Below are 23,950 nucleotides of genomic sequence, written 5' to 3'. Positions count from 1 at the left end.
TTCCCCATCTTTATCTATTCAGATACATAATGATGAAAACTGTGTACAGATGGGTTTACATGGTATTTCCGTAGACATTTAGCACTGATACAAGGTAAATCTGGGCAAAGAGCATAAAAATGAGACCAAGGGTTTGGACTGTGATCTTTTTTGCTTCTTTTTCTGTTCTTAATATGTTGGTTGAAGACTGTTTATTAATGAATATTTTGAGGTTTAATAGAAAAATGAGAGATATGCTGACAAGGGAAAAAATCCTGTCTTTATTCTTATTTTTCCCCCTTTTAATTTCAATCCATTTGCAAAAATTAGGCCCAATTTGACAACCCCAATCTCATCATAACTACATTTTACATTGTTTTTTTTACATTTAGAAAAAAAGACTTTTACTTCAAACTCAATCAAGGATGTTAAAGTCATCTGGAATCTCAGCAGATGACACACACCGTCGTATGATTTTAACATCTTTTCCTTTCAATTCAGACAGATGGAGAATGAGACAATTTACAGAACAGATATTTGTGAAGTTCATGCTAACACAATGCATGTTACCAACCTAACCAAAACAATCGGATGGTAAGCATCTTTTGTAACACTATGCACACTTCTCCAGTTTAAATACACTACATTTTGGCAGCAGATAAATCCCATGTTACAAGGAATCTGATGTGACCAATATTACTTACGGTTGAGGTCAAATCCTAAAAGGATTACAGCATACATATTCTAATTTGGCAAATTCACATTACATGGCAAATGCAGATAGCTACTTAGTACACTCAGAGCTCCTTAATAATTCAAAAGCCAAGTCCACAGCATTCTCCTTCCTACCACCGTTTTTATTTGAATGCCCAGGAGAACTCTTCCAAGGTTAAGCCTAGTCGTGCTCACTCCAGCCAAGCAGCAAACCCCAGGATACTCCCAGGCTTTATGGCCTAATCCTCCACTATATGCCACAGAGCATTCTCAAGTGCTCCAAGTAGTTTCCCCAAGACAACAACACGAAAGTTTTAATCACATCTTGAGAGGAGAGAGGCAGAGAGAGATAGAGAAAGAGGGAGTGGGAAAGTGAGGAAAAGGAGAGATTCAGCTGGGAAATGACGGACTTGCGCACTTCTCCGTCTCCTTGGGAACCAAATGATAATTGATTTACATCTCTGTATGGCTTCTCATATCTGATTTCCTGCCCTGCCCATCATTGTGTCATATGCTAAACAACTCACTTTGGTTCTCCCTCATGACAATTTAGCAGAGGTGAGCTCTGGGGCTCCACATTTACTGTAGACAGTCCTGACTCCAGCTCAGTGTAAGTGCTAGCACTCCTGCCCCATAATTTTATCTACAGCTGCTCCATACGGTGCTGCAAAGAGATCATTTTTTTCAATACTCAATGGGGAACTAAAACTCAAGAGTAATCAATACAATTGATTAAGATATTTTCGAGCTTGTCTTTTATAATTGGCTGAGGATGTAGGGCCTCACGGGGACAGATAAGCTATGACGTTACTCGGGGTAGATGACCGGACATTAAATTCAGCTAAATTCAGAATCTGGGGAAAAATTAAGACAGGCACCAAAAACACAAGGCTGCAAACTCAGTTCTGTATACCGTAAATCATAAAATCATTTCTGTAAAATGACAAAAAACATTACAATACAGCGCAGCACAAAACGCTCATTTTGGCCTCATCAGAGGGAAGTGCAAATCAACGGCACATGGCTCCTTCTGCCTGCTTCAGTTCCTCTCTTAAAAACCTTGCATTAACTTCAGCATTTCTTCGTGTGTAAAATAAATTTCTTTTCTCCTTTTTAGACACACAACAGATTGTAAAGCGACACACGAGGGCAACAAGCCATTGAAGCGCTTCAGAAACATCTGATGCGCAAATTCCTTATGTCCCTGACGCAAAAAATGGTCACTACGCTGTGACTGACATGCCTCAGGTCATGAGGACCGCCGACCCCGGTTGAGTTACCGCCAGAAGTGGGTGGCCGGCTGCTCGGGTCGCGCCACCAACAGCCCTCTCATACCAGAGAAAACATTTACAGTGCGCAGGAAGCGGCCGCCCTGACCCGGGTCACGGTGTCAGTGCGAGATGGAATTTCATATCACTCTGTATTTGTTCTGCGCATTCGGTGTGCCCCCCCCCCCCCCCCCAACCTCTTCCATCCACTCTCGCCATAACCGCCATCCCTCTCCCTGTCTCTGCCTCGGTCCTCGGATTATGGCGACACGTTCACGTATTCCCTGCTATGACATTTGTGTCTCATTTTCATTAGCTCTTTTCATCTCTGTACAGGTGCCCTACCCTTTCGCTGGGGTCAATGTGGATTCCAGACTCCAGCGCGCTCTCTCCCTCCATCACTTCATCAAGATAAAGAGAGAGAAGAGAGAGAGAGGAGAGAGCGGGGGGTGGGGGGGCAACAGGGCCTAGGGGGGCTCGTAAATGTCTCCAGCATGAGGTAGGCAGCCTGGGTCGGTCAATCCTGGGCTGAGGGTGTGGGTGGCTGGGGGGGGGGGGGGGGGGGGGGGTGTAGCGCACACTCAGGCCCCTAGATCCCCGATCGTAAACACCAGGTCCCCAAGGTGTCTTGTATCAAAGGAGAATTTTTTTTTTCATTTATTTTCAGATTTTTCTTTACCCCCCCTTGCCCACCCCCCCATTCTGCAGTGGGGAGATTTACTTGGCCAGCGTGACCAAAATAAATCTCAGAAGTGTCAGTGAAGGAATTTTACTATCTGTATTCTGTAAAGTGATCTGACATATGCAGGTTTGGTAGGCCACTTATGCGGCACATTCCGAATCCAGCCTGAATGGGAGCCTGCCACTGTATTGCAACTGATGAGCTGAACACATTGTGCAGATGTGATAATGTAATTATTTTGTTCTTATGAAGGCTGAATGAGCCATTGTTTGCCATGTCTGTCGGTGCTGTATTTACCTATTCAGGGATACCGCTAACGCGACACATTTTCAAACAAAAGGCAGGATCTTTCAATAACGCAGCACCGAGCAGACGTGCTGCAGCTTTATGTCAAAATTACAAAAATAGTTCAAACTTTGCAATGCATAACCATCGCGCTCCCAAAGCTCCATCTCCACCCACAGAGACACACAGACAGACACAGACACACACGCACACCCCACCCACCCTATCGCACACAAACCACACACAGACACACACATCCCACACACACACACACACACTCCACCTGCCCTATCCCACACAAACCACACACAGACACAACACACCTGCCCTTCTATCCACAAATACACACACACCACACATACCGTACACCCCCCCCCACCAACCTGCCCTCTTTCACACTCATCACACACATAGACACACCACACACACTGTTTTCACAATAATTCCCTTAAAATATACATTTCCACTACTGAAAACAAATCATTTGAAACACTGAAAGCAAGTAATTTGCCAGTGTGTAATATAGTACAAAAAAATCAGCTTTACTTCCTAAATCCATGGCTACTGTGCTGATGAAGTTCTCATTCCTCAAGAATAGAAAATATACCACCGAAAAATCCAACCAATCACTGTGGCCACCAATTTCATACCCGACAGCTGACACAACAAACGACTGGCAACATTAGACACGTGCCGTGTCCTGGCACAACAAGACAACATAGCGGCAGCCAAAGAAAGATAAAATACTGACTGCGAGATGAGATTCATGTGTCAGTTGCATAACATTAGCGTTAGCCAAACACTAATTAAAAGTAATGGTATGTCTTCCATGTCACAGTGGGATCAGCAGCTGACCTCAATATGGAAAGGTTTAAAACCGAAAAACTGGAATGCTTGATTCATTCTTCCAAATGCAGCACAGGCAAAACAACACTGCTAGCATTCTACAGATATTAATAAAGTTTTTTTTTTTTGAAAAAGGAGATGGAACCCCTCTTCCGCTCTTAATAATATCTACAGTGAACCAGCAGCGTTGTGTATGTTGTATATGATGTATACGTCTCTCTGGTTGCTGCAAAAGACATTTATGCATTTGTGAGGAATCAGAGGAGGCACTTAGCAATGGAGTGTCTCGAGCCGATATAAAGCACATATTTCAGGTTACATAACGTAAACACTTCAAAAACGCTGGCACTGACGTAAACAAATCTAACCCCCGATTGCTTACTGGTGAAATTGAGAGCCTTGCATTGAAAATAAACTCAGCGCTAAGTGGATGAAACTGCAGCCTCAACATCAAACTGCTTCCCTCTCCGTCTCTCTTCCCTCTCCCTCTCTCTCTACCTCATGGGGAAATACATCTAATTATCCCATTCAGATTTAACCCGCTAATTACTAATTAACCACTGTTAAAGGTTGCCTGTCTGCGACACGATTAACATGATAAGGCTAAAGTAGTGTACACTGCTGTAACCACTGCTATCGTGTCTTCTGTCTGAAGACACTGATGTCGAAATAGTTCTGGGGGGCTGTTCGGGTGAGGATTTTTGCAATGTTGCATAAAACAAATAGTACATTTCTGCCCTGCAGGGCCTCAATTTGAGAGAGTAATTCAGAAACAAAGAGGTTAAGTGAAAGACAAGAAGAGAGAAATGAGAGAGATGTTTCACTTAATTTTCATTAACTGCGGTGTGTCCTTAACTTCAAGCTTCTGCACAAGCGTTTGGTTTTTTTCCTGCCCCCCCCCCCACCCCTCTCATTTCAATGACCACCACACTCTTGAAGTCGTGTAACTGACAGAAGTGCCGTCTAATTGAAGCGTTATTGACAGTTAAGGAGAGACAAACCACAAAGCAATTGGCCCGAATCGGGGGGAAAAAGCAGGGTGGAGACTAAGGGCAAATGGGGAGGGGGGTGACCAGCCATCAAAGGCAGGAGCTGAAGCGATGCCCTGTTTGCTTCTTAGCTGCTGCTGAAAAATGCTTTGATGAGGCAGCCGCCATTGGAGAGAGAGGAGTTTGCAAAGCCAGAGAATAAAGCGCAGCAATAAGAAAAGACTTGCGATTAAAAAAACTTCATGATTAATAAAATGAACCGTTTCCTTCCTTTCTACATGAAAGACACAGTTCTAGTTAATTAGCCCATCCATAGTGTTGCTTTAGGTTGTTATAACAGCAGCTGAGTGAGAGGAACACAGCAATGTACCTGCTAAATCAATACAAATGAGCAACCTGGAGTTTTAACGTTCTAACATTATGACGTTTGTTTCAGGCTCGAAAGTGAAAATGGAAGGCAAGAAATTTTGTCACTCTCAACATCGTGTTTGCAATTCCCGCACGCACCAGAGAGAGGTTTTTGCCAGTTTTTCAACCCACTGTCTACGCTGAGCCCTGGAAATGTCACTAACAGAGACTGCCTAACAATGCCTTACCAGCCTGTCAACTGCGGCAGCTGAGGAAGTCAGGGGAAAAAAAAAAAAAAGACACATACTCTGCCAACCTGAGATTCAGAAAAACCAAAGGGGGCAGCTTCCAGAAACACATGTAGCACCATGGAGAAAAGGGGGCAGGGTTACAGAGCCTCAGCAGGGGGGGTGGAGACTAAATGGACTGACAGCGAGGAGCAGCCTATGAAAGGTGCCGGGGGAGGGGCCGACATTACTCTGAGGGGGGAAAAAACGGGGGCTGGAGCTGTCAGGTCTCCCCACAGGCATCCTGAACCGGACAATGCACGCTAAGAAAGAGCCAGTCAGGGTTGATTAAGTCCAAGGGTGGTGGAGGATGGAGGTGGTGGGGGGTGGAGATTTAGGGGACACAGCCAATGTGACAGCGTCAGCGGGATACGGCGGTACCCCATGTGAGGGCTGTGTTACTCGCCTGTGCACACGGTATTACTCATCTTGTCATCTGCAAGAAAAAAAAGAGACTGCATCACCTTCCCTTTCATTCCTCTCATGGTCAAGCGAGTCAAGGAATCTTATGACCGGTAATGTGGGTGAATAAATACGTACAAAAACTCAGCTTCAATTCCCAGCGCAGGGCAGCGATGTCTTATTCCGCGACTGCTAAAAGCTAATGCCTTCGATATGAGAAAGGATCACTTCTTCCTTCTAAATAAATCTTTAATAAGAGGATTAAAGGAGCGTTTTTCAGCCCAAGGTCACACTCGGCTCGGGGGGCCAAAATATCTGGTTAAAGATCTGGAGGCCGCGGTTTTTGAGGTGGTGCCACGCTCACGGTAACCATGTGGGCAAATAGATGATTAAAAGTGTGCAAACACAGGCCCGGGCTGGTGCCACCGGCAGCCCAGGGCCCCTGGCACACACCCCACCCAGGGACGAGACAGCGTCTCTCTCCACAGCAGCGTAAACACTCAATCTGGTCAGCTCAGATAAACTCAACCGCAAAAGGCAAAAAAACCGAGCTGGTGCCAAAAATCATCTGGCAGACAAAAGGTCAGGGTCTTTCTGCACATGTACTGAACAACAGGGACTCCTCTCCCTGTCTCTCTCCCTCTCTCCTTCTCTCTGGACTGTTAATTAACAAAACAAACAGGAAAAACAGACACGGCTTAAAAAAAAAAAAAAAAAAAAAAAAAAAATAGTGGTAGAGGATAAGTAAAATGATGTCTGCGAAACTAATTAACAGGCAACAAAAGTCTGAGTTAGAAGAAGCTGGGAACTGTAAAATAAGTCATTCTATCCGCAGCCAGCAGAATTTCACCAGCGTCACCATGGAATTCAGGACTGTCTTCCCAAGACACCGTCTGACACTAAACCCAGAGCGGCCGATTCCCTCCACTCCTCCAAACATCACAATTAGCAGCGGTAGCGAGCATTAGCTTTAGCCAAGAGAGAAGAAAGTTGCACTGCCTCAGCGTGGTGCAGGGTACTGCAGTCCTGCTAATCTACTGTTGCAAACCGCAATTAAGCGACGCTATTCAGAATCACATGATTCATTTGCAAATCCATCAGGGGAAAACAATGGTGACACGCTGGTCTCATCCCCCTGTTCTGAATACTAAACACGCTCCTGAAAGGGGGAATGGGGGTAGCAGAGTCATCTCTTATCACCAAGAAAAGGAAATAACCATCTGTCAACACATATTTCAGTTCATTTCCCAAACACGCACCTGCGGAGTGAAGTTGCTGCGTAGGTGAGGCGAGGTGAGAGCTATCTGGCTGACAGCAGTGTGGCTTGAAGGATTTCCTAGCAGTGGAGTTCAATTAAATGCATTTTTTGGGGTTCCTTCCCTTATGGACTTGCTGCATTGTGAACCAGGCCCGCAACAAATGGCAAGACCTTTGCAATTACTTTGACCCAGTTACACTTAACCATCTCTCATGTCACGGCACAGAGGGTTTCAAGCCACAGACAAGTGATTTTCATTGAAAGCAGGAACAACGTCAACACTTGCTGCTGTGTCCCCGTTTAGCATTTCATGCAACCATATTGTGCTTTGCAAACATGCAATTGTGGGAAGAAAAAAAAAAAAAAAAAATTCTGCTCCATTAAGTTGCGCTCCGGGCTCGAAAACATCGCTGTAGTTCCAATTTGAAAGAACGCCAGGCCTGATCAATACACTTCAGCTGTATTAGGCTGAATTGACAGGTCTTACAAATGAGCATGATTAACACAAGAGCATCACAAAGAGCGGAGACAAGTTCAGAGTGCCATCCTCACCCCTTTTGTTTCTTCTGTCTTTTTTGCGTATTGTTCTCCATTGAATAGGGCTTCCTGCCTCTCACTCCTCAAGAGACTTCAAGCACAATGAAGAGTAATAGTTGAATTAGCCGCATTGGGAGGGAGAACGGATCAAAGCCTTTTTTTTAAAGCAATCAAAGCGGCATCACTTGACAGAGAGAGATTTCTCAGCCTCGCCCTTTCATAACGGCTGACAGTTTGTCGAAATCTCTGATTTTTTTGACACAAATTCACAGCTTGAGTTTTATCTCGCCGTTTCTTTTCTCAATCATTACTCATTATCTGCGTGTGTGTGCGCGCACGTGTACGCGTGTGTACGTATGTGTTTGTGTGCCGATGCGCATGACGTACGAGGCTGTATTAAAGGGCAGGTGAATAAGGGTCTGCATAAACGTAACTGCGAAGCTGTTTGTCTCCAACTTTGAATAACCAATTTAAGGAAGTGTCATATTGTTTAGTAACATGCACCAGATTTTTCCATAGACTTGGGCAGCCGAGGAGCTCAAAGCAAAGTGGAGGTAATGGGGGGAAAAAAATAAACTTGGTTAAATTTGTTATTCAGTGCTAAGGAACGTGCTTTGTGTTTACACTGAATCAGGCGCTATAATTAGGCATGGGATCACTGCTGATCTCTTTCACGGTGATTATGTCTGTGGAATTCAAAATAACCCCCATGATTTTGGAAAAAAAAAAAAGTCAAAACATGTTCTTGAAATCAAATGTTAACACTGAGAAATGGATAAAGCAAGATGTGTCAAAAAAAGACAGCGGGAATAAACTGCCAATGGCAGAACAATGGTGATTGCAGCCCAGATCCCAGAATATCTTAAATCAAATCAAAGGATGACAATTACAATACCACATTACCGCATTCTGACTGTAAAATTGCGTGTATGTTGTTATCCTTTCCACCCAGGGGCCCGATATGGAGATTAATAAGCAAAATGTATGAGAAAACGACCATGAGTGGCCATTCTGGGGAGTGATCATGTTCATACAGCCAGGCTCAGGACAGTTCATGAATAAATCAAATTACAAAGCCATTTCTGGGCATGCCACACTGAAATGTTGAGAGCCTGTTTACTTCCGCTTGACTGCTCCAAACGGTCTAGAAAAATAACCCCCCCCCCCCCCCTCCCCTTCTGTCATCCTCCCATCCCTCTCTCCATAGGAGAAAAAAAAAAAAAGCCAAATGACCTAGTTCCAGGTGCCTGCCTCACTGTGCGAAATCCACTCTCACCCCAATCCCCTGTGAAGCCCACCCTGTAAAATATATCCCACAATCCCCTTCTGCTGACATCACCGCATACTAGTGTGTGTGTGTTGGGGGCGGGGGTCATTGTTCATGCCTGACTCGCTGGTCGGAGATAAGAGATAAGCGCAGCCGCCACAAAATGGAGGGGAGCACGTGGAGCGGGCCCCCCGATTCCCCTCCCTCCTCCCACGTGGCACTGGAAGGCCTTGAGCGTGTGCGCATGTTGTGTTTTAATTTTGGGAATGATCAGTGTTCACACTGCCACTCTGCTGGCAGAGTTTAATTCACACAACAGGATGGGAACAGATTTAGACATGCTTTTTTTCCAGGAGCTGCAAACAAAAAGGAGAGAGAGCTTTAAGTCTGCCGATTGTCGTTCTTTCCCCCCTTTTTTGGTTATTTTTGGTTATTTTAAGCCTGCCTGACTGTGAGATACACACACACCAAGTGTTTCTGTACCTAGTCCACAAATTCCAATCTCCCTGAAAGAGGCCAGGCAATATTGTCTCTTATTAGTAAACCTGTTCAAATATTTATCTGTTGCTTGGTGAGCAACCTCACAAAACCTCACGAGAAGGTTCGATTTGATTGACACAAAGGAACTTGCATTGGGTGGCCATTTCTGTTTTGCCAACTGGCAATTTGAACATTTCCAACCCCCCTGGGGTGCTCTTTTAAAGCCTGCTTTTCTTATAAAACACCTAATGCCCAAAGAATCGCAGCTCTAATTAGCACTTTAAATGGAAGTGCCTGCATGGTCATTTGCTGCCGCTGAGCTGGAGACGGAGGTTCAGGAATGGAGCCTAGCACTGGGTGACATGCCTTTTCGCCATCTGTCTCTTCCAGTGTTACACTGGCGGCTCTGACTCCATCCCTCCAGTTAACCGCAGCAAATTACCCACGACACACCACCACCAGCCATAAAAGTTCCCCCCCATTGTCAGTCTGAGAGAACAGGCCTCGGAAACACATACCAGGCTGTGCCCTCACGAACCTGCACACAGATTCAATTATCACCATGCGCAAAAAAAAAAAAAAAAAAAAAAAAAAAACTGCAGCCAGCTGCAGTTGTGCCCCAGCCAAAAAAATCTGCCCGATTATTTTAGAATCAAGAATCCCTCATCTGTTTTCCTGTTGCATAGATACTGTACATTCATTGATCACAATATTCGCCATTCAGGAGGGCTCCAGCCAAAACAAAAAAAAAAATTGCCTGATTATTTTAGAACCAAGAACCCCTCATCTGTTTTCCTGTTGCATAGATACTGTATATTCATTGATCAGAACATTCACCATTCAGGAGGTGTCCAACGCTCCGTGGAGACACTGATGATTCAGATCTGATTTATAGCTCCAGCCCCAGCCACAACGGGGGATCAATCCAGCCATCTCACTGGCTCATGGGACATTACACAATACCGCTCTGCATGTAGATCAGACCCGGCACAGTGCCGCTTTGTACCGAGCAGCCGTTTTTGCCGGTGCCTCTCTCTCTCTCTCTCTCTCTCTCTCTCTCTCTCTCTCTCTCTCTCGGCGCGGAGTTGCATCACGTCTGCAAGGTCTGCATTAAGATGACAGACGCATAGGTGCTTTTCCTTGACAAATTTCAATTGTGCGCGGCCAATATAGTTGTATATGCGGGGATCGGCCCGTCCTGCATCACGCCGCGTCCTTCAGTTGAGACAGGGCTGAGAGCGGAACGGACACCCTGTGAAAGGGAAATAGGCTCTGACCGCTCAGGGCCTAGGAGAAACAACAGCTTTCGCTGCTAATACCGAAGAGGGACTCAAGCTGCAGGTAATTATGTCTTCGGCAGGTACAGAACGTGCAGTTTTTAGCTGTAGTCAATTCGGTCATGATGCAAAACAGCCAGACAGGCCTCTGATAGCCCTGGTTTACCAGCTCTTTGTGCGAGTAATTCCAGGGAGAGGTTTTTGCTGAACACAGAGGACTCGTTCAGGTCACACAGACAGAGGACTTCATTGTGAGTCTCTTCCATTAAATAATTAATCTCTGATCAGCCCATGTGATGAGGGGCAAATTTGCAGGGGAATTTCACGAAGAGACCCCCAATTGGCTCAGACAGAGCGGTCATTGAAAGTGTAGTTCAGTAACATGCTCTTAATTCAGTCCCCTGATTTACTTAGAAATTTCGCACACACGTATAGCAAGAAGCTGCCCACCAGTGCTGGGCCCCATAGACTCCCCTATACCAAGGAAAGAGGACAGATACACTCAGGCCAAACTGGTAAGTGTGACCATGAGCAAGACAGTCAGTCATACACAACAAACCATGTTTAAGCCAAGCTTAGCTTTGAAAAGAAAATATCATGGAGAACATCAAGCAATAATGGAACGCAGGCCTTTTGCAGGATTTTGCAGGCTTTCAGAGATCTCCGAATGACATGAGTTCAACATATGCGTATTGTTAATATTCATCAAAATAATGGCATTAAAATCTTATATCACGCTTAATGTATTATTAATTTTATATATTGTGGTTCATATAGTCCACACTTTTGTCTGACAATATGTGGCACCATTTTTGGTAAACATGACAGAGTCTCCCGTTTGAAAGTTGTGACTGCCAACACGCTGGCATTCTCCGAGAATAATGCGGCACTTACTGCTTCTCCACGTCGGATCTTTCCCCCATTTCTCTTCTCTTACTGCAGACAAGAAAATTGAGGACGGGATCCACACTCATTTCAGAGTCTCAACATCGATAAAAAAGCAAATAAATGCGATAATAGAAGCGAACTGGTAAATGTTACTTCATTTTATTTTGATGCGTAAAAAATAGAGTAAAATTCCGAGTCGGGCGCCAAACTCACCTTCAATTTCCCCGTCTTCCCTTGGAGATTTACGCACCTGTGGAGGCGTTCAGCGGCTACGCTAGCCCGAGCGCACAGGCGCCCTCTGGTATGGCACTCTACCCCAGCTAATAATTCAGGCCCAGGATTCTCTGCAGTCTGGTTTTGTGCAACTCCCTTCCAAATCTATCCAATTACAAATGATCCCTCTCCCTGACCTTCCCCCTCTGCGTCTGCCTCCCCTGACAGCCAACTTCAGCCTGCATCCGTTTAAAAAGCTCCTGCGCTCTCAGTCACACCGGACCAGCATACTGACAAGCGCTCTCCCTACACCCCGGTCCACGCCTGGTGGCCCTCCGCTACCTGCATCTGCCACTTCCCCTCACCTGCTGTCATTCCCAACAGAGTGGCATATCGGATTCTCATTGATTACCAGGTACCGGTTACTGTTCCAGAGACCCATTTGCAATAATTACACCAGGTCTGAAATACGCAGCGCTACGGAGAGCCGTGGGATTGGCTCGACTGAGCGAAATATATTAGACGAACACTTTGTACATCCCCAGCCCACTCCCGCTCCTTAACCGAACGCTTCGTTACGCGGTTTTCCAAAGCGCGATCGCCGAGCCTCATTGAAAATCATTTCTTTGATGGCCGCTTTAACACAGAATCCCTGCTGAATATTTCATTGTGGGTTTTTTAAAAAATGTATGAGGTACAATCTGAGGAAACAGCGGCCGTTCCATTAACGGCAGTTCCTAAAACATCACGCCACCTTAGCGCCGAGCCCACCCCTCTCTCCCCTTGCCGCCGCCACACACACACACACACACACACTCACCTCCATTATGCCTTAATGGCGAAAGTAGGGAAAGTCAGCCCTTAAGAGCCCGTACTTCTCTTTAATTCTTCAGAAAGTAAAAAGAGAGGGTAACCAGGGGTGAAGATTATAATTTGAATCGGGATGTGGCTCTTGAGTGTATAAAGGAGGAAGATTACGATTATAATGATCGGCCTCTCTAACGAGAGAGGGAATGTAATAGTCCTCCATTTCAAGCTAAAAATGTTACATTTTTTTAACTGCCACTCATTTATTGTGTTCCATTGCTGGTGCCAGCAGTAGTAGCTGACCCCAGGTCACTTGTAATTACAAATTACTTTTACATGAGCGTTTAGAGGGACTTTCACTACAGCTTAAAACTCTGTTATGCTCAAACTTTTGCGGAAGTTTCTATGGTTACGGTGAGGTAAGAACCACAGCTATTCTGCCACAACCACATCCGTTGTATCAAAGATGATTCACCAGAACTGAATTATTGTGCTTCATCTGACATGAAGATCAAAGGTTCTGACATTTGTATCATGCTTGTAGTACAATGTTTACATTTGAAGTTCTGCAGAAACACCATTCCCGAATGACAACACAACGCCTTTAAAAGCCACAGCTGAAAACGAGCTACACCGAGCTGGTTTCCAGCCTGCGGTTTAAGACCTCTCTCTGGTTATGCGTTTAAATGTTTGCCCTCTCTCGCCGACTCACGGGCGGGACGAGGACAACATAAAGCGGGAGATTGATGTGGACTGATTTAAGGCCGGAGACAAATGGTGAATCCGGTGGCTCTTTTTCCGCGCAGCGTCTCAAGGTTAGCTCCAGCTCAGAGGTTAACGCCCGCACAAATTGAGCGATAGCGGGATCACACCAGAATGATAAAATGTGTCTCTCAGACTCTGCCTCCATGACAGCCTCCGGTCCACCATGTCCAAGAAGTGAGACGTAACAAAAAACAAAAAAAAAGAAAGAAAAAAAAAGACACACACAGACAGGCGCACTGCCCTGTAATACCATCTTGCACGGTGGTAAAATAAATAAATATATAAACTTGCTGAAATGGATCCCTGCTTTGAGCCAAACTCCAGAGTCACCCGGTGCCCTCGGCTGCAAATGCGCCGAGCCAGAGACAGGTGTTTAAGTGCTGCTCCAAGAGGCCCGCATTTACGACAGCAACCACCCTGACCTTAAATGAAGTTATGCAGCCATAACCATTAAATCCTGGGGGAGAAAGACACAGAGGAAAGCACCGCAAGGAGAGGCGCGCAGGGTCGGACAGGTCCAGTGAGTCTAATCCTGCATCACAACCTTGCAACACAAATAACCACTCATGTTCATTAGGTTGTACCTGCGACAGCAAGGCCAGCAAGGTAAAGCCATTAGTTTTTATACAGAGATATAACAAGGGCAAACAATGCCACTTACCAGAGGGACCAGGCTGCCAGCAATTACCTGCGTCAGTACTACACTGGCTCGCCTCTCTGGGATCAAACTGACCTTGAGTCAGTTTTTTTGTTTGTGATGGATCCCTTTGATGGGGAAATCAACAAGTCAAGCTGGACCATTTTCCAGGTTGTCATCGATATGGTGCTGCTTTTGCGTACGAATCACAATCACATTACTCCTCCCGTCTGTCATTCCCCAAATTCCTGTATTGGGTTATCATCGCCCTGGCATCATCCCCCTCACACCCTCGCTCCACCGCCCAACCCATGGCTCCACCCACCGATACCCTCTCAGCTCCACCCACTCAACCCCAGTCCCACCCACCCATCGTCCAGCTCCGCCCCATCCCAGCAGCAGCGCCAGCAGTAGCAGCAGCACCTCTTAATCACGGAGGCTGTCAGCACATCTGGTGTTAACGGGAGAGAGACGGGCAGAGAGGGGTACACATCTGGATCCCATTCCCCCTCCAGCTCCATGTCTCTGTTCTGCGTATGGTCCCCACCGCCCCCCCCCCCCCCAAAATCTCCATCACTAGCCTGCATTTTGGGCTTTGTTCCTCCCCGTACTCCTGTCAGACTGTGGAACAGCTCACTCCGCGCCGGGTGCACTTGGCGGTGCGCTCCTCGGAGCTCTGGCCGGTCTGTCGTGGGGAATTCGGGAAGCTTGGCAGCTTCTGCGGGCCGGCTCCCGGCCCTCGGCAGGCCGGCTCTCTGTCCCTGTGCGAAGGTCTGCTCAGTCCACCCACAGCAGACCCATATGGGTTGCCTCCTACCACCCCCCCCTCCCTGACTCTCTCTACCACTTACTACAACATAAGTGAAATTATGTATATGGATCCTGCCCCTTGGTTAACCTCCATACACAGCCGGGAAAAAACCCTCTTGACAGGAGAGGCTTTTTCACCCTTGTCTGGGGCATGAAATAGAGGATGGTAATGAAAAATGCAAAGCTTTGGCGTTTGGGAGAGAGCAGCGCCTGAGAGGAGGCAAAGGGCGGGGTCAGGGTGAGTGCTTTCGGACAGAGGGGTGCGGATGTCACCAGGGGCGGTACGGAGCGCGCTCCGCACATGCGAGGGAGGGCGGGGTCTGCGGCCGTCCCCGAGACGACACGGGGGTGGGTGGGTGGGACAGACAACACACCGGCTCGCCAGACACAACAGGGCTCACAGCCTTGTTCTGTGACAGGGAATTTACGGCAAACAGATTTCCCCATGATCAAACGCGCTGTGGGCCAGGCCAAGCCGTAAATCTGAGCGGGCGGGCCGCTCCTCGCCCCCCCCCCCCCCCCCTGCCCCCCCCCCACCTTGCCTCCGCGTGCTGATTTACGCTGCCGAATTAGCCCCCATTTTCGATTCGAGTCCGATTCAATTCCAAGCGCCGCGAAAATAAAACACCGAAAAATAATAATGGAAAAAAAAGGCCAGACACACCCAGTCCGGGTCATGTCTGAGCTGGTCTCCTCTGACGTCCCCACATTACCAGAGAAGCCCTTTTCGTTTTAATTTTAATCTTTTAATTAAAAAAAAGTTTCCTGTTGACACGGCCCTTTGCATCTCTCTGTGTCATGGCTCTTGCACTCAGACGGGAATAACAGGCCTCAAGGTGCCATCGCAGTTAGCTTTATTTGATCTCCGCCAGACTAATGGCCCTGATAAAGACATGAAGCAAATGACGAGTGCGATTCTTCATAATGTGACTTTATCGGCCGTCTGAGAAAACGCACTTGAAATGAAGAGTAATAAATTCTCAGGCCTTTCTACAGCAGGCCGTTACAGAGACTAGCAGCAGGTGGTCACGCTGAACTGCCATGGGGGTCTTTCCTCTGATATGGATGTATAGCCTTTCATGCAGACCCTAGTCTCAAAAGGCGTAAATTTACAAGTTCAGGCAAAGTTTTTAATAAGACCACACCTACAGCTCTTAAGCATTGCTTGACTTGACTTTTGACAATTTATTAGTGCTTAAAAAAATGAATATTTCCAGAAGTGCATTAGATATAGCCAAGCACAAAATAAAGCAACACTCAGCAATTTTTTTTCCCACATTAACAAATTTATTTTACAGCAGGCATCTAGATTGATTTAATTATTCTCTCATATCTCTCACTTTGTTATCTAATGTGTTCTGTATAACTGGGCAAGAAACATTACCACTCAAGAAGTGGTTATGCTGACCCCCCATAAAAGGAAAAAAAAACAAGCACAAACATGTTCAAGTATTAAAGCGTTAACTCTGTGACTGTGTTAGTCACTGTGTCTGCCCAGTGTTTGGTACGAATGCCTATCTGCCTCTTCTTGCCACTGAGGTCATGAGAGTACAAGCTCTGGTATTCTGGTGTGACAGAGACCAAAAAAATAAATAAATCCATTCAAATTCTGGCACATTTTTTGAGTTACTACTTTGGCACACTGACAAAGCAGAATGTGATGTGGAAAAACTGCAATCACACACTCCCTTACACACACACACACACACACATACACACACACACACACACACAGCCATCGATTCCACACGTACTGCAGTGCATTCCATCAAAGAAAACCCTGACAAGCACAGGTTCATTTCCCAAAGGTGAGATTAGTTCTATGCAGCCTGTTGCTGACTTACTATGCTATGTGATCCAGAAAGGCATATTCCCATCTCCAGCTGTAACATAATTCACTTTGCAGTCTCCGTATCAGTTGTGACTCATATCATCTGTGTCTGCTTAAAATGTCCTTACAATACGACCATAAAAGATCAGCCACTCGGATCACACGTCCTTTCTGGAAAAGTGTGCGAGAAATTATGTGACCAAGGGCAATTCTCCCCATAGTTAATTACCTCTGCACTACTGTGAACGTCCTACCAAACACACACACACACACACACACTGCATATTGTGCTAAAGCCAGACTGTGCCCAAGGACAAACCAAAGTGTGATATAAAAGCCTGTAAAAAGAGAGAGCTGGGTGAGTGTTGCTGTCGTTAAAAGGAGAATTAGACAGTTTTTTTTGAGGATCCTTGTTTGGCCCCGTGCTGTTTCCCTGTCGCTGCTTATCTCCACACTCTGGTTTTTATAATATCAGGCGCCGATGGGTCTTTGACCGGCACAGCGGAGCAGGGATGATGTCATGCAGTTGCTCAGCGGGGGGGGTGGGGGGGGGGCAGCTGGATGATGTCACAGTGACCAGGACGCCCCGAGGCTCCAGCCTCTGACAGCATATGTCTGAGTTTCCCCGCGACGCTCTCAATCACTGCAACATCACCGGCTCTTCTTGTCCGGAGCCCCGCCTCGCGCTGCTCCCCGAGATATATGGCCCCGACGACGCATGAATCATTTTCCCCATTTGTTTAACGATCCATTCTGTGCAATTTCACATCGCGCGGCTCAATTTTTAATGATTCATGAAGGTGCTTCTCGGTGGCCCCCGCCGAGAACTTCCTTTGCCTCATGCCCCGTCATCCCAGGTGTGTCCACTACCACCGGCCCGCACGGCGCCGCACTCTGGTGACGACGATGACACCGGGAACCGCACATCACTGTCCAGGGTTTTTATCACACCACAATCACAGTGCAGGTTCCTTTCACAGATCTGTCTTTCCAATGCACCTTCATGTCACTATAGCTGACAGTATCACTCCTTATATTAAAAGGCATAATATCAAACCAAAGGAGCTGCCTCCTGTTTCAGCCTTATTTCCATCAGCGACTGTGCTGATGGGGATATTATCTTCTGATGATATGAGGCTGGCAGAGTGAGAGCCGGAGCCGGGGAAATGGTGCCCCCCCGACCCCCCCGGCATGCCACTGAAACCCAATGGGAGCTGCAGGATGGCAGTTTGGAACAGGAAGTACACGGGGCTCATGGGTGATTTCCGTGCTGTGCTTAAAAAGCCGGCCCTGGCGCTCTCTTCTCCTGCCAAAACAAACAAGCCGTTCGGGGGAGGAGGAGATACGGGGCGTTTTAAACGGCCTCCTCCTGCATTCGCCCCCCCGCTCTCTCCCTCTCTGCCAGGTAGTTTCCCACTCCGCACCAGGCCGCAGCGGGGATCCTCTCCGAACAACCATCTCACCGGAGCCAGGGAGGGGGAGAGACACCACGGAATTCCAACATTTCATTAAACCTCTGACGGAGTCGACGCGACGGTTCGGTTTTGGAGCAGCCATCCGAGGTGCATTTCAACTCTCCGCAATGCACGGACGCGTCTGAAGCTGCGAACTTGTGGCTCTCGGTTTTTCCTCTTGTTCTCACGATGATAATAATGACGCATCATTTCTGTGTTCTGCAAATCATCATAATGTGCACTTCCTATAGATCCTTATGACAGATATGAAAAGAGACAGAAAAGAGTTGTGGGGAACACTATTTATTGTGCTATATAAGGTTGTACTAAATAAAAAAAAAAAAACCTCCTCTTTGCTTTGATTCAACGTAACTGTCAAATAATACAAAAAAGGAAAAGCAAAGTTGAAAATGGAATGCTTACACGCACACCCATACACACAGACATGCACAAAAAAGTGATGATTAAAAACGATAAACACTACTCCTCTAATAAAACAAAGGAAATTACAACACAGATGTGTTACAACACATCTGTGGCCCGAATAAACCAACCACTTCAAAAAAGTCCATAAATTCAAAATTAAATTAAAATTTAAATGTATTCAACCAACAACATAAAACATTTTGACAAGAGGTACAACCTCAACTTGATCAAACAGGGTATATATAGGCATGGCAAAGCAGACACTAAACATTGTGGCCTGTAAAAGGTGAAGCAGGAGAGCTGTGTGCTCACATGAATAGGGGATAGCATAACTACATGTGTACAGGGAATCAATGAAAATGGCTCTTGTAGGACAGTGCATCGACAAGCCATGCTTACAAGCATATGCAAACACATTTTTATTGCCTTGTTGTGGACCAGGATGTCAAATCTGCAGGACTGTAGCATATTTTATTTTTATCCAATTAATTTTAAAATGTCTAGTTCAAGAGTAGCCAAGTCAGCTTCCAGCAAAAAATTCTTCAGCATCCTACTCCACATTTAATTTCACACTGCCAGTCCATGTGCCAAAATATGCAATTCTCCCACTCAGCTTCAGCTTGGAACAGTCAGATCTATGAGAATTGTTTTTAGGGAAGGATTATCAATTTTACGTGTCAGGACTATGAAATATGACCTTGTGATTCAATATCAAGGAATTTTTATGTACATTTGTTCACGTAAAAAAATGCGTTTTGGCGGGATATCCTCTTATTCTGTGATGCAGACTCCCAGCCTTACTTTCCCAATGGGCTATAATGCAAACCGCAAGACGCAGAGTGACAGAGTTGGTCTTGTGTTCCTGTTAATTATGGCAAATTACAGCTTTACCAGTTTCAGCGAAGAGAGAGCGAATATTTTTAGACACACTGCACGAAAAAATCCTTACAAAATACAAAGTAGCAAGACAATACAAGAGTTGCGATTATCAAAACAACAGATGGCATATTAGCTGGGCGGACAGAATTATTTAGCTAGCTAATTATTGCTTTATTCAATAATCATTAATTAAGCACAAAGCAATAGCAACTGTATTCATATTAAGCTTGCAATGATTTTTAGTGCTCTTCTCCCTCTAGAAAATCACATATTCATAAGCAATGTCCTATGGTAAAGGACAACAGCACAGCAAACCCAATGACTTATAGTCCTCCTTTTCCTTTGCAATGTGGACTGGATGAACTGATATTGAAAAATGTAATCCCAACAAGGTTTTCTTAGCCATGTCTGATAAGATGTAATTACAGTTAACATAATATAAGCAAATAAGCATGCTTGCACTCAGGAATATCTCACACTGGGGGTCGTGAACTTATGACAAGGCCACATTCAGGGGAAAAAGAAAAAAAAAAATCCTAGCCCTGCCAAAACACCACTTTTACTGTGAGGGAAAGAGCAGGGAGCGTGAGCCTGTTGGTTTCAGTTCTGTCAGAGGGATTGAGGGGATCTTAGTTCTGCAGAACCGTCTTTATTTTCATTAGGAACTGCATTTGGAGCATGAATCACAGTAATGAGGTTGTTATTATTTATTTATTAATTTGGCAGACACCCTTTTCCAGGGCAACTTACAAAGGATTAGAGAGTGTAAGTGCAGAATAGAGACAGAGGATACGCGGGCGCAGCACGTCCTGGAAGAACGAGAGAGCCGTACACACGCACGCAAATCTGAAAGTGTAGCTGTATGTAATGACGGGTAGCGATTTGAATTCTGCTAGTGTGGAAAACAAAAAGAAACAGTCAAGAAATCAGAAGCGCTCTTTTGTGCTTAGCAGAAACAGCATGTGTAAAAAAAAAGTGAAGGAAATTTTCGGGTTGATACAGTCCGTAGTGTACCGGGAGTACCGGGAGCGTAAGCAGCGGAAGCCGTTTTCAGTCAGGACAGAGGGCCGTTCAGGCTGCTTTATTACGCCATGAGAGCCGCAGCCATTTTACAAACATTACGTTTGAGAACCGGATCGAGATGGAAGCCTTCGGAGGATTTACTGCCATGCTTGCCTTCACTCCTCACTCTGAATTCCACCTTCAGTGTGGAAACACATCGCTTGAGATAGACAAATATCCACGAATGCCTTTCTTTTTTTAGGGGTTGTTTTCACAGACTGTCCCAGCAGAGCACTGTTATTGCTTTAAACACCAGTAGGCGCAAAGAGGAAGAGTCACGGCCAGGGAGTGTTTTTCTTTTAATATAATATTTGGGGAAGTTGGTTGATTCTCTTTATTGGTGCCATATGTTATCACTTCAGTACAGCTCATTTGAGCTGACAAAACAGAACCGAAGTGACACACACACAGCTCACTGGTCTTCCCACTGCCCCATTAACGGCTTATAAAATGGAGGCAGCCGCATCAGAAGCGTTTTGGTCATTTGTTGGCCTATGCCCTACTGCAATGTCTGTGCGTACACTTCAGATTTTCCACCCACAACAAACAGATAATAACCTTCAGCGAGGATTTTAATTCCGCTGAATTCCGTTTCCCCAGGGCCTGTCTGCTCGATAGTTTCACAGAGACCATCACAGTCATCATCACTGACAAGCGGTAGATGCAAACAAACTACAAGCCTTGTTTATGTACACTAAGAGGACCCACACAGGGCGCTGCCGACAAAGTGTAAACCTCTCAAATGAAACGCAAACAGATGCAATGTGGCGGGATGGAGCTGAGAAAGCCATGAGGCGGCATCCGTCCCTCCCCCCCACCCACCTCTGGGTCCCGAACTTCTGACAGAGAGCTTCCATAGACATGCAAAAACACTCCAGCCCCTGCATTATCAAACAACTGACGCATTCCTTTTCAAAATGTTTTAAATAGTTTGTTTTGCACGCTCTCTAAAGTGGCGAACTGATTAAAACACTTGTTATGCCTGCCAAAGGAAAGTCTATTTAGTATTTAAAAACTCATGAGAAGGGCGAGGATCTATACTATCTGCTAAACCCATGACATGGATTTAAAACCCGCCACCAGCGTAACTGAGAAAAAACGTGCAGCCGGCCGCCGAGAACAAACCCACCATTTTAAGACGACTCAAGTTCTCACTGTGACTCACTCTGCACTGATATTCCTCCACCATTTCAGCCCGTGGAGCGGTGATCGTGGCATTGTGTCAGCTCCCAACCGTTAGCAACGCATCCTAATGACTGAGGCAGAGCTGAAGCCGCCCACTCCAGTCACAGAGGTTGCGGTGAACATGCTTAAGAACCCGTGTTTATAAAATAAACAACGAGGAACCGGGGAAAGAAAAATCATTGATTGTTTTTCTTACACAGACCAAACGTGGCGGAGGAAAGAAGAGCATCCAGCCACACTCATTATTCTGATTCTGACCTGCAGCTGCATTCTCCCTTCAACACCAAGCCCCCACCAGTGACTAAGCCTTTCAAAATATGAAACAGGATATGACAGTTCATCTCAAGGTGGCCCCACAAAGAGGAGCCTACGTCTATGGCGCTGACCCTAAAGTTTACCCTGAGTCAAGGATTCGCCGACCCTCCTCCTTACAGTTTCTGAAACCGTTCTTGATGCTTATAAGCCAAAACGAGGCTCATCAATACGCATGCAGTGCAAGCGATAAAGTTCACCAAACCGATGAATAATTCACACGGAGCGAACGGCTCTCTGAACGTCAAGACGAGGCGATGCGGGTTTTCCCCACATCTTGGGTCTGTGTGTGGGAGGCGCAGGGAACATTAGTCGTAGCGGAGGACAATAAGCAGCAGTTTTCCTTACCTTTTTGAGGTGCCCGCTGCGGGTCCCCACAAAAACGACGGAGTGCTCCCCGTAGGTGTAAGCGGCCACCGCGGCCATGCCCTCAGTGCGGTCGTCGTACAGCGGGGTGCCCTCAATCACCCTCATGCCCCCCAGTGGCTGGTTCAGCACGAGCCCGCAGAAGTCATCTCCGATCTGCTTCGGCTGCAGGGGCGAGAGAGAGAGCGGGAAGGGGGGGAAGAATAGTAACCAGCCAATATCCTCTGTTCTCCTTATCATTATCGGTATTAATTCTGAATATTGATATCCCGTACGCGCCGCCGTGGCTAATCGGTGCGCTCGTAAACAGGATCACGCGCGGCGCATATGTGCAATTGGGGGATAATTGTTGACACTAGAAGATGACTCACAAGTTCTTCCACTGGGTGCAGTGGTGGTGAAGTAGTAAATATGTTCTACACTGTCTTAAGCAGGAATCATCTCTCTCCAAACAAGGTCAAAACCCATAACACCCAGCCAACTTAATAGAAGAAGCATGTTAAATTACAGCAAAAATGAGAAGGTTAAAGAACCAGATCACACCAGTGTGCAGTGATGTGATTTGCCTCACGGAGCCTAAATGGCTGCAAATCTACAGTGGCAAATAACCTTAACACATTTTATGAACTCACTCGTGATTTAGATGTTTGCTTTTTCACCAAGGTTAAAAAAAAAAAAAGAAAAAGAGAGATTTAGGCTCATTCAGTTACCGTGATTTTGGGCTTATACACCAAAATAGATGTATACTGAACCTACTAAACACGAAGCGTAGGAATCTTAATGCAACACATTCTTTTAAAATTGCATCTGACTGGCGGAGAGAGAAATCTTTGTTCCAGCAGGAAAATGGCTCTGTCAGGAATATGCGGCCGGCGGGGAGAAAGGTCCCTGTTTTTGAATGCTTATGAGGGATAAATACTTTAAACAAGGCGTGAGCCGGGGCCTGGCACGCAGTTTCATTATGTGGTCAAGGGCTACTGCAGTGCATGAAAAGGAGCTAATAATGCCGATGAAGCCGGCACAAGTCAAGTGCAGATTTGCATCTGTCCTGGGGAGCAGTCAAAACAGCCACCCCCCTATAGGGGAGAGGTCAGCCCCCTTCCTCTCCCAAACATGGAGCTTTTAAATATTACTTTGTTTCTGCAATTGACGCTGGACTGAACGTGGAGAGTGCTTTATGCACTAATGTGAGGGAATAACGTCCTCCAGGTGAACTTAGCATACACGCACATCATATATTATATACATAACATTATATATACATTTCCATCTATATCTCCTCTTTGTCTTACTATTACATACATATGATTATATATGTAACATCTGATTTCTGTGTATGTGTGTGCATATGTGTTTCTATATGGTAACCCATGTGTAGTTGGTGGAGTTCTCCCTTTGGACACTGTTGGATCTGAATGTTTTCCTTAAGAGCTTAAGATTCAACTCACTCTGAGTACACGAGTACATGAGCAAATTAGCTGGGGCGGGGCATTTTTCTGTTTATACCTGTGGTAGATATTATTTGCAAAACTGCAGCTCTGCAGGGACTGTTTTGCTAATAGAGTTCTCTTCCCTCGGCAGCTGCTTTTGATATTAACGTTGCCGCCAGTAAGTTGGTATTCACGTATATTAATGTCATACGCTGTGAGTCACCCTGAGTCAGGGCACTTCTAAATGACCAAAAACAACAAACTTG

General features: G+C 45.9%; 1 protein-coding gene across 1 annotated transcript in view; it reads right to left on the bottom strand.

Annotated features, from left to right (window-relative positions):
• Positions 1-23,950, bottom strand: part of plxna3 (plexin A3) — a 128,249-nt gene that overhangs the window by 91,606 nt on the left and 12,693 nt on the right. Inside the window, exon 3 of the mRNA XM_036532639.1 lies at positions 22,237-22,419. Coding sequence (XP_036388532.1) covers positions 22,237-22,419 — 183 coding nt within the window. The remainder of the gene's footprint in view (positions 1-22,236; positions 22,420-23,950) is intronic.

Source organism: Megalops cyprinoides, chromosome 7 (assembly GCF_013368585.1).
Source record: "Megalops cyprinoides isolate fMegCyp1 chromosome 7, fMegCyp1.pri, whole genome shotgun sequence".
NCBI lineage: Eukaryota > Metazoa > Chordata > Actinopteri > Elopiformes > Megalopidae > Megalops > Megalops cyprinoides.
Note: the sequence above shows the minus strand (reverse complement) of the source record. Positions and strands in the feature narration are given on the sequence as shown.